We start from the raw sequence: 12,446 nt of genomic DNA, 5'->3' as shown, positions 1-12,446 counted from the left end.
ACGTCGACCACTCCTCCTTCACCTAGTTCTTCTGTGCAAGATTTACAAAAACAACCCTTGTGGGTGTGGTGTGGAGAACGTGTGCCTAAAACGCAAATCGTCTTTTTCTGCCAAATCTTCGTGGTGTATTGTGTCAACGGGGCAGCCATCGCGAATTTGAGTTTGCAACAAGGAGACAAACAATTGTGGACCATTTTATTGAGCAGTTGCATCGGTTACCTGCTTCCTAATCCCTCCCTGAAATTCACCTCGAACGGGAACCCTGGGAACCTTGTGTCCAGTGCCAGTGCCAGTCACCACTTCAATCACAACCAGAACCCCATTTTAGACAGAGACACGCCTCTGACGTCCAGTAACCCCTCGGACAGCCACAGAACTCTGGAATTATGAGTCACCAAAACCAATTTTACTTAACTTTACCCAGTGACAGTTCCATGGAGGTGTTTCCCAAGAACACGTTGTGCTGTTACACGGCCAAATTACCTCAGGCCATCCAGTTAGATCACGAAGCCCATTGGGAAGTGGCTTTAGTAGAAATCATTCACCCGACCCAAGTCCTCAATGTCCTTCCCAATCAAAATTTTTTTGATGTGGAAGTTCATGACGAGCAAATGCAACAGTGGATGGATAGCAATGTCAAATATGACAAGAAAACCCGTACACAAAAGTACACCACCTATCACTTGTTCATTCCCCCAGGCTATTATTTTAGTGGTCAACATTTGGTCAGCACCATAACCTCCAGGTTTAATGTCGTGTTTCTGAAAGCTTTGGAGCATGTCAACAAAAATGTCACCATGGAGTACCACAAAGCAGCTCGTCGCTTCTTGATGAAATTTGAACGGAGTAAAATCCTGTCCATTTTATTTTGTCCTGAATTGTATGACATGTTGGGCGGAGACATGGACATGAGAAAGACCATGATCAAGAAAAACGAATTACCCATCGTTTACGACAACGAGTCTTTTAGCAAGTTATTTCGTGCCCCGGTAGAACTGAACTAAGGACTGAATTTGATGTTCGTGTATTCCGATGTGGTGGAGTACAACGTGGTGGGACACACCTCCGTACCGTTACTGCCTGTCATTCCTTTCAAAGTGGATTCTGCCACGAACACTGAGGAGGAAGGTGGAAACACTTACCACGTCCACTGCGAATTTATCCATCCTCACTATTTGCCTGTCAGTAAGTCGTATTTGGACACGGTCAACATTGCTATAAAAGGAGATCTGGGACAAAATATTCCATTCACCAAAGGAAAAGTCACGGTGAAACTCCATTTTCGAAAACGGTTCTCTCACGACTCTTAAGTCATGTATCCAGTGTACCGAGGGGTTGCTCGACAGCGAGGACACGGCTTAGGAGATATGTTAAAATCGGCCTTTCGTTCGGTGGCCCCGGTGTTGAAACCGATGGTGACACGCGGATTGCACGCCTTGAAAGATGCGGCACTGACGCAAGGCAAAGAATTTCTCCAAAATGTCATCATCGACAAACAAAACCCTAAAGAAGCCTTCATGAGGGCAGGCAAAAATGTCTTGCTGAAAACGGGCAAAGACATTTTAGGCCAACGAGAAACACCTATAAATGCCCTGCACGCTACCGAGTCAGGCATTCAGCAAGGACAAGGCAGAAAGAGACGACGAAGAAAACACCCTTTCACCAGACTTCAAGCGAGAAAGGCCAAGAAAAGAAGAAGCGTTCGAGACTTAGACGTTTTCGATTATTGAGAAAAGAGACAAAAAAAATGATGTACCGAGAATCTTGCGCTTGTTCCAAGACGGAACTGGATCTGTTTGCCATGCCCCCCACGATGATGACGATGCAAGAATCCCAGTGGGTGGAATTTCACCCCGTCTCCTCACTGACCGATTCCGCTCCCATCGAGTTTGAAATCAAAGGACAGCCCGAAGATTACATCGATCTGAATAGCAGTTACTTGTACCTGAAAGTCAAAATTCTAGATAAGACTGGAGGTGCTATAGACGATGAAGCAGTAGCTCCCGTCAACAATTTCATGCATTCCTTGTTCAGTGGAGTGGACTTGTATTTGAATAACAAACTGGTCAGTACCAGCATGGATACTTACCCTTATCGTGCCTACCTGGAAAATCTCTTGACGTACGGAATAGATGCCAAGAACACTCATCTCAATGCCTGTGTGGTATGGGAAGCTGACGAACCTACCAAGTTTGAAATATTGGAAACTGATGAAAAGAAAGACAACAATGATGGATTTGTAGAACGAAGAAAGAGAATCACGGGAGCCGACACAAGTTTAGAACTGATGGATCGTTTGCATTTGGACATGTGGTTGCAAGAAAAGTATTTGCTGAACGGGGTGGATGTCCGCCTGAGACTGAATCATAGCAGTGCCGCTTTCCATTTGATGGCTGATAGTGACGGTTACAAAACCAAAATCCTAGAAGCCAGACTCTACGTACGCCGTGTGGAAGTGTTACCTAAAGTGGGAAACGACATCAGTCAAACATTGAGCAGAACAACCGCCAAGTATCCCATACGACGCGTGGAAGTGAAAACCTTCACCATTTCCAAGGGACAGCGATCCATGATCGAAGATCATCTGTTCCAAGGACAGTTACCCAAACGTTTGATCGTTGGTATCGTCGAGAATACAGCCTTCAACGGAGCTGCCGAAAAAAATCCTTTCTACTTTCAACACTTTGGCGTGTCCAAAATCGAAGTCAGTCGCGATGGCAAGACCTTGTGTACCCGACCTTTCGAACCTGACTTTACCAAGAAGAATTACTTGAGATCGTACTTGTCCCTGTACGAAGCCACCGGACAGTTAGGAACCAATACCAGTCACGGTATTACGTACGAGGATTATGCAGGAGGCTACGCTTTGTGGGCTTTCGATTTCACTCCAGACCAAGGCAGCGACGAGGGACATTTCCACCCTATAAAATCCGGCCAGATTCGTGTGGAAATTCAGTTTAAAGACCGAGACCCTGATGAAACGGTGAACGTCATCCTGTATGCAGAATTCGATAATACCATAGAAATCAACAGTTTGAGAGAAGTCATCCTAGATTACTAGAAACCATGGAAGACTGTTATCCCTCTTTACCTAGTGGAGAAACTTTTAGTGTTGCATTGTTGTTAAAAAATGTTAGAGTTGTTGTTTAGTGTTAAGTGATTTTTGAATAAAAAATGTTGTGTTTTGAAAAAATTGTTTGATGTTATATTGTTGGATTATTGTTAAAAATGTTAGAGTTGTTGTTTAGTGTTAAGCGATTTTTGAATAAAAAATGTTGTGTTTTGAAAAAAATGCCTTTGTCTTTTGTTTAGCTATAAGAATGTTGGATTGATGCTCTTTCATTTCTTACTATCCCTCTCATGACACTCACTAAACGTTGCGACTCAAAAACCGTGTGGGGGATGTTTTCCTTCACGTCCGCGCTTTGACTTTAAGAACCGGGTTGTTTCCAGTCTAACCATCCATTGTCGACTCATCCTCCTAAGAAGATGTGCTCCAAACTAGCTTAACTCAACGAAGCCTACGTGAATTTGCATAGGGTCAGACACAGTCTGATACCGAAGCCAGAAGAAATAGAGAATGTGAGAATGTTAAAAATCACTGAAGACCTGATAGAAGAGCTCTTCAGAGAAGAAATGAACAGGGAAAAAGAAGAATGGACAGAGAAGTACAGACTTCAGAGACAGCAGCAACAACAACAACAACAACAGCAGCAGCAGCCTGAAGCTGACAGAGGCTTTGTCGATTGTCGTATCGACACCAAAGAGTTCTTCTTCTCTTTCCGAAGAAGCAGACCTATCGCCAGAAAGTCTATCCTCAGAGGACATCGCATTCTTAGAAACTAAAAAAGAATGCCATAGCAAACAAAAAAAAAACAGCCCTTTTCAGGGCTACCCAATACTCTAGAAAAGAAATAACAATCGATTTGCCAATGTGTGTAGGTAGAGTAGTGTAAAAATAAACACTAACTCTTTTTTAAAAAAAAATGTGAGGGTATGTGTTTGTGTGTTTGTGTTTGTAAGTGGTTAAGTAAGTTGGTATGGATAGTAGATTAAAATGATGTCCTTTTTTTTTTTTGGTGTTTGAGGTGTAAATTTGGGGTTAGATTGGATTGCTTTGCGTATGTGGATAGTCTATTGAAGTGATTTATAAAAAATTTTAAAATAGTGATGGGTAGCATAAAAAAGTGAGTGAGTGTTTCTTTTAGGTCGGCGCGTTGTTTTATGGTCATGATCTAGGTAAGATCAATTTTATGTTTTTAGGGGATGTTTTCGTTCACGTCCGCGCTTTCACTATAAATTGAAACTCGTTCGGCAGTCCAGCTACCCTTGTTGATTGATCAACACCAAAAATGAACACGAGACTGGAGAAACTGTTTGAACTTCATGTGCATCTGGAATATGCCAGGCGCATATTAAATGAACTGGCCGCGGAAGCCATTGTGGAGGAGGGAAGGATAAGAGAAGAGGAGGAAAGAAGAAACAAAGAAGAGGAGGAGAGAAGATATAAAGAAGAAGAGGAAAGAAGATACAAAGAGGAGGAGAGAAGATACAAAGAAGAGGAGGAGGAGGAAAAGGAGAGAAGAAGAAGAAATTTCAGAATCCCAGAGAGCGAAAATTGGGATTCTGAAGCGACATATCCTGCCTCTGCTCTCTCCCCCAAAAAGGTAAAAAGTAACTGGGGGACAAGATGTGTATGTGGCGCTAGGCCTGGAAGGTGCCACCATTAACCAGGTGTCCATGAAGTTCCAAAAAAAAAACAAAAAAAAAAAAACAGCCCTTTTCAGGGCTACCCAATACTCTAGAAAAGAAATAACGATCGATTTGCCAATGTGCGTAGGTAGAGTAGTGTGATTATAAACACTAACTCTTTTTTAAGATAGTGTGAGGGTATGTGTTTGTGTGTTGGTGCTTGTAAGAGCTCAGGTATGTTTGTGGGAATAGTAGATTATGGGTTTCTTTATTGTTTCTTAGCGTAGTTGAAGAGTATAGTTAGGGTTCTGTAAGCGCTCACGTACGATTGTGTGGATAGTAGATTATGGATTAGTTTATTGTTCTTAGCGTATGTGTTTGTGTGTTTGTGTTTGTGTGTTTGTGTTTGTGTTTGTGTTTGTACCCGCTCACGTACGATTGTGTGAATAGTAGATTATGGATTTGTTTATTGTTCTTAGCGTATGTGTTTGTGTGTTTGTGTTTGTGTGTTTGTGTTTGTGTTTGTACCCGCTCACGTACGATTGTGTGAATAGTAGATTATGGATTTGTTTATTGTTCTTAGCGTATGTGAAGAGTATAGTTTGGGTTTTGTAAGCGCTCACGTAAGATTGTGTGGATAGTAGATTATGGATTTTGTTTATTGTTTCTTAGCGTATGTGGAGAGTATAGTTTGGGTTTTTATTATATGAAATGAGAAAGTATAGTTTGGGTTTTATTATATGAAATGAAAAAGTAGGGGGATGTTTTCCTTCACGTTCGCGCGTTGTTTGGTCATGATCTAGGTAAGATCAATTTTACGTTTTAGGGGGATGTTTTCCTTCACGTACGCGCTTTAAGTATAAGAACCCATAGTATTCGTCGTTCAAACCATTCTGCAAAGAATAAAAAAAGAAGATGGCTTCTAACCAAATGGACAAAATACAAACATTACAAGACGTTTTAGACAACTTAGGAATGATGGAGCAGATGTTAATAAGACTGGTTGAAGACCATTATTCCTATAGTCCCCATCGTGTAAAGATGGAAATTAATAACTTAAAAGAGGTAAAGGACAAGATTAGTGGTGTCATGAAAGAGATAAAGGAGGAGAAGGAGGATGAAGAGGAAAGAATAAGAATAAGCAAATGGAACGAAAAGATTGAAAAAGAAGAAGAAAATGAGAAGAGGAAGAAAGAAGAGGAGGAAGAGAAGAAGAAAGAAGAGCAGGAGAAAAAGAAAGAGAAGAAGAGAAAGAGTGTTGGAGATAAAATAAGAACTTGGTGGAGAAAAAGAAGAAATTAGAAGCAGAAGAAGAAGAAAACCCAAAGGCCCTTTTCAGGGCCAGCCATATTTCTCGAAAAGAGATAGCCTTTCCATTGCCTACCCCTTTTTTAAATTTAAATTTAAATTTAAATTTAAAAAAAAAATCCCATATTCAATTCCCCTTGTCCCTAGACAAATCCAAACTCTATTCCCATGTTAATTTCCCCTTGTCGCTAGACAGACCCACACTATAGTTCCATGTTAAATTCCCCTTGTCGCTAGAGTGACTCACGATTTTTCTCCATGTTAATTTCCCTTGACGCTAATCTGACCCACGATTTTTCTCCATGTTAATTTTCCCTTGACGCTAGAGTTGCCCAAGGGGTCTTGTAATGCTAATTCCCCTTGACGCTAGGGTGCCCCCATTTACTACTTATGACTCTAAATTTCAATTTTAAGTGGACTAAAACGCCATTTTCTTTTGAAAGTGATGTCTAGCGAGCAATTAATTTCAAATTTATCTGGGCCGAGTCATGTGCGCAATAATAATGTTGTTGTTGTGTACTGATCAATCTGCACTTGTGTATTTAGTTTTGAATACAACATAAATTCAGTCACTTTGTTTCTTGTAATGTATCTTTTTTTATATAATTAAGCCTTAGGTAGAATAAGAAAATGAACATATAATAAAAAGGTTGCTGCATTTGTCGGATGGATATACTGCACTTCCAATGTCGTGCAGTATATTCATCCGAAAAACTAGTTTATATCTGCTCATTCAAATACGGTAACCTATCAATATTGTACTGTGATTTTTATCTCCTTGCTTAGAAACAGTAAGATCTAGTACTGGCGTTTCAAACACGTGGTCCGCCATATCGTATCATGTTGCCCGCAAAATGATTGGTGTCACAAAGTGTCATGAGAGATAACAAATGCGGTGCGGCCCTTGGGCCATAGAAAATGCCCTCATGCGGCCCGCAAGGTGTTTGAGTTTAAGACCCCTGATCTAGTATTGCATATACTGTACTCTCAGTTTGAACTCGGTATTTAGAAATTGTGAGATCTAGTACGTGCATCTACTGAACTCTCAGTTTTGACCCGCTATTTAGACATATATCTAGTACGTGCATCTACTGTAGTCTCAGTTATAACTCCCTATTTACAAATAGTAAGATCTAGTACGTGCATGTACTGTAGTCTCAGTTATAACTCCCTATTTAGTACATATACTGCACTCCCAGTGTTAACTCAGTATTTAGAAATAGCATGATATAGTACGTGCATTTGCTGTAACTCTCTTCTTAGAAATACTAAGATCTAGTACGTGCAATTAGTTACCAGTAATCTATATAACTGCGGATATATATATATATATATATATATATATATATATATATATATATATATATATATATATATATATATATATATATAACACTTTCTGTTTCACATTCAGTAACATGCCTATAAATTATGAAGTTATTGCCCGTAAATATGCCTGATAATTTCATACTTTTTATCACGTTTGGCTACTACTGCATAGTTTCTCTTTACACGAATCACGTATTAGATAGTTTTGCAATTTGTTTCCTTACACCAATCACGTATTCGCGAGTTTTGCATTGTGTTTCCTTTTATGAATCGGATTTGTCATTCAGATTTTTGGGGTGTTTAACTGCTTTGTGAAACAGGATTGTCGTAAGGGATTTGCACTATTAATTAGCGAGCCAGTGTGTATGTATACAAAAAATTTAAAAAGGCGTTTGCCAAATCTGCAACTCTCCACAATGACCGTTTCCCTCGATTTGGATCATCATCATCGTTCACACTTTGAGCATGTTTTTGGTAAATGCTGGTAAATTCTAAGTGGCTTAAAGTCCATTTCAAATCACCCCTCTCACTGCACCCGGCGATACTAGAACGTGTCACTTGCATTAGTTTTTTTTCTAACCCGAGATGCAGGGGAGCAGCATAAATAAAACAGGTCATGTGATATGCACTCGTATCAGTTGACTATCGTTTACATGACTAATTTGTCACACTGTAGAACTTTTTATTCCCAAATCTATCTGTGGTTGGTAACTCCTTTGGGAATGCATACTATCATGCCATATTAACTATCGAGCGGCTATCGTTCATTCAAGTCCAGGCCAATGCATGTGCTATCAATTTCTTCCTAACAGAGAGAGAGAGAGAGAGAGAGAGAGAGAGAACCACGGGTACGTTTGTGCATCAGTTTCACTCAAGCGTATTGCAAATATGCTGCGCATTATTTATGTTCCCTAAGTTTTGAGTGACTCGCTGTGTAAAAACAGAGATTATTGTATCGCACAGAAATGTTTGTATATACATGATAACCGAGAACAAGACGACGCCCATTTCCGATAAGTCTTCGTCTTTGATTGGCTCACATAATTCAAGCAATAGGTTATCTTTCTAAACACTGACAACAATACAAAAAATTATATAGACCTGACAGAATCAGCGGTGTTGTTTCCACGAAAGACCGATATTCATTCTATTTCTGACTAATCGAAACTAAAAGTAGATTGCGCAAATGACTCATGTTTTGTGGGAGGCGATTTCACGAATCGAAGCGGATTCTATATACACTGCATAGATTATCGTGTTGGGGCTTGTATAAATTCACAACAGTACAGTTTTCAACAAGACGCACAATATTCATGATATAAGAAATGTCTGGAAATCTATCGGCCGAAATGAATGCCGGTTTAGAGAATCACTGTAGCATCCATCAGGAGGAGGACATATCATACTTCTGTAAGAATCATGACGCTCTTTGCTGCATGAAATGTTACTTCTCCGCTCATAAAGACTGTCCCAATATAGTGGATATAGAATCGCTTGAAAATGAGACTTTGGCTAGCAATTCACAACATCTGGCAGACGAATTAAAACGCATACAGGAATATTTGTTGAAATACATAAAAAACAATCAGCGTAATTTAGAAAGACTTAAGGAGAACATTCAAGATGTATTGATGTCTATCAAAACGATGAAAGACAGAGTCCTGGAATTGATCGATAATTTGGAGAGAGATGTTGAGCAGCAAACAAAACGGATTCATGATGATGAATTCGCCAAGAAAACAGAAGATATTGACCACTGCCACTCTTTGCTCGCAGAAGTAGAGATCTCGACTCAGCGTCTCGATTCAGTGATCCTAAATGGAAACAAGATCCAGAATTTCGTTACCAAATATCAGGAACAAAAACGCATGTTCATAATTAGGGATCAAGTTTTCAGCAAGTATGGGAAATTAAAGTCTAAAAATATTAAGTTTACCAAGTGTGGCAGCCTGAACGATTTGTTGTCTTTACGAGGTCCTGAATTGGGCAGAGTGGAAACTGAAGACAAGATTGAGACCCTACGGAGAATCAACAGAACTCTTGATAATGGAAGACATGTAAAAATAAGCAGATGTCCCGATCTGTGGCGCATTTTGTATTCACCGGATTACACTGGTGCCGCTCTACTGTCCACAGACTATTTAATTCTAGTTGATAAAAGGATGCAGATGTGCTGCTTATATGATTCCCAATATCGGCATATCATTCACTATCGATGTTCTACAGATCCTGGGGATGTGTGCGTGTTTAATGATGAAGAGATGGCGGTGTCACTGCCCAATGAGAAGAAGATACAGTTCCTGACCTGCACGGTAACTAATGGGAAGAAGTTCCGGTTCACACCGAGCAGTAGCATTAATACGAAGTATTACTGTGACGGACTGACTGTCATCGGAAAGGACAGGGTGGTTATTTCGGGATACAACGATACTGGTAACAAAAACTATTTTTGGAGCATATGGACCACGTCCGGGAAGGAAGAATGTTACCACGAGATTAATCAGAAGGGAGGCAAAGGAACCTACCTGGCCACGAACAAGTCCAAAACATGTATCTATATGTCATGTTTTGATATTGACTCTGTGTACGGCTTTGGACTGGATAGGCACATGCTCTTTAAATACAGAAATGCTGAACTTGCGGGACCAATGGGTATTGGAGTGGACAGAGATGGAAACGTCTATGTAGTAGGACGTTGGTCTCAGAACATTCACCATTTGTCTCCGGATGGATGTCTTATAAACGTTCTTTCGTCTGAAATACTTACTGTACGACAGAAAATTGTCTTTAGTGTGCATGGTTTTACTTCTCTCATTACAAACCAAGGTGAGGGGAATACATGTTGCATATTTAGATTAAAATGATATTTTTCATTAAACTGTTTCCAAGCAATCCGATTTCACAGGATCTGTTCACACATTAAACACGATTTAAGCACCTTTCTTCAAGGGGACTTTATAAATTCAATATTTTTGGAGAGAAATAAACTTGGAATGCTTAGAATTAGCATGTAGCATTACTTAATATATTAAGTGTACTATCAGTAATACCATATTGAATGTTATCAGTAATATCATATTGACAGTAATATCAGTAATATCATATTGAATGTTATCAGTAATATCATATTGAATGTTATCAGTAATATCATATTAAATGTTATTAGTAATATCATTAAGACTGTAATATCAGTAATATCATATTGAATGTTATCAGCAATATCATATTAAATGTTATCAGTAATATCATTATGACTGTATTATCAGTAATATCATATTGACTGCTATCAGTAATATCATATTGAATGTTATCAGTAATATCATATTGACTGTAATATCAATAATAGCATCTTCAATACTTTCAGCAATACCATATTCAATATTATCTGTAATATCATATTCAATATTATCAGTATTAACTCAGTAACATCATATTGACTGCTATCAGCAATATCATATTGACTGTAATAACAGTAATACCATATTGAATGTTATCAGTAATATCACATTGACTGTAATATCAATAATAGCATCTTCAATACTTTCAGCAATACCATATTCAATATTATCTGTAATATCATATTCAATATTATCAGTATTAACTCAGTAATATCATATTGAATGTCATCAGTAATATCATTTTGGCTGTAATATCAGTAATACCATATTGAATGTTATCAGTAATATCATATTGACTGTAATATCAGTAATATCATATTGAATGTTATCACTAATATCATATTGACTGTAATATCAGTAATATCATATTGAATGTCATCAGTAATATCATTTTGGCTGTAATATCAGTAATACCATATTGAATGTCATCAGTAATATCATATCGACTGTAACATCAGTAATATCATATTGAATGTTATCAGTAATATCATATTGAATGTTATCACTAATATCATATTGACTGTAATATCAGTAATATCATATTGAATGTCATCAGTAATATCATTTTGGCTGTAATATCAGTAATACCATATTGACTGTCATCAGTAATATCATACTGACTGTAACATTAGTAATATCATATTGAATGTCATCAGTAATATCATATTGACTGTAACATCAGTAATACCATATTGACTGTCATCAGTAATATCATACTGACTGTAACATTAGTAATATCATATTGAATGTCATCAGTAATATCATATTGACTGTAACATCAGTAATACCATATTGAATGTTATCAGTAATACCATATTGACTGTAATATCAATAATAGCATCTTCAAGGTTTTCAGTAATACCATATTCAATATTATCTGTAATATCATATTCAATATTATCAGTAATAACTCAGTAACATCATATTGACTGCTATCAGCAATATCATATTGACTGTAATAACAATAATACCATATTGAATGTTATCAGTAATATCATATTGAATGTCATCAGTAATATCATATTGACTGTAACATCATTAATACCATATTGAATGTTATCAGTAATACCATATTGACTGTAATATCATTAATAGCATCTTCAATGCTTTCGGTAATACCAAATTCAATATTATCCGTAATATCACATTCAATATTATCAGTAATAACTCAGTAACATCATATTGACTGCTATCAGTAATATCATATTGACCTATATCAATAATACCATATTGAATGTTATCAGTAACATCATATTGACTGCTATCAGTAATATCATTTTGACTGTTATCAGTAATATATTGAATGTTATCGGTAATATCATATTAAATGCCAAGAGTAATATCATATTACATTGCTATTGGCTCCATATTAAAGCTGATGTGCTCGATTGCCATATCCATTTTCTGTATGCTTGTGCTAACCTCAACGCTCACATCATATCTACAAAGAAGGTTTCCAACCTTCGAAATGATATGCTACCGCAAGATCTTGGGATTCTCATACATCGACCATGTAACCAACTAGGAGGTCCACAGCCGGATCCAACGAGCCACAAGATTCTATGAAGACCTCTTGACCATTGTAAAGAAACGCAAACTGAAGTGGTATGATTATGTCTCAAGATCATCTGGACTGGCAAAAACAATCTTGCAAGCTACATTGCGGGGGTGCAGGAGAAGTGGCAGACAGAAAAAGAGGTGGGAAGACAACATTAAATA

The 12,446-nt window shown here is 38.0% G+C and overlaps 1 protein-coding gene across 1 annotated transcript; it reads left to right on the top strand.

Moving 5' to 3' along the window:
• Positions 1 to 8,654: 8,654 nt before the first annotated feature.
• On the top strand, positions 8,655 to 10,193 carry LOC149777849 (uncharacterized). Its single transcript, XM_089940491.1, has one exon. It carries the CDS (start codon positions 8,655 to 8,657, stop codon positions 10,191 to 10,193), a length of 1,539 nt encoding a protein of 512 aa, XP_089796617.1.
• Positions 10,194 to 12,446: the final 2,253 nt, after the last annotated feature.

The sequence above is a fragment of the Sinohyriopsis cumingii genome, chromosome 17, assembly GCF_028554795.1.
Source record: "Sinohyriopsis cumingii isolate HCF-2022 chromosome 17, ASM2855479v2, whole genome shotgun sequence".
In the NCBI taxonomy this organism is placed as follows: domain Eukaryota; kingdom Metazoa; phylum Mollusca; class Bivalvia; order Unionida; family Unionidae; genus Sinohyriopsis; species Sinohyriopsis cumingii.
This window is presented reverse-complemented; position numbering and strand designations above follow the sequence as displayed.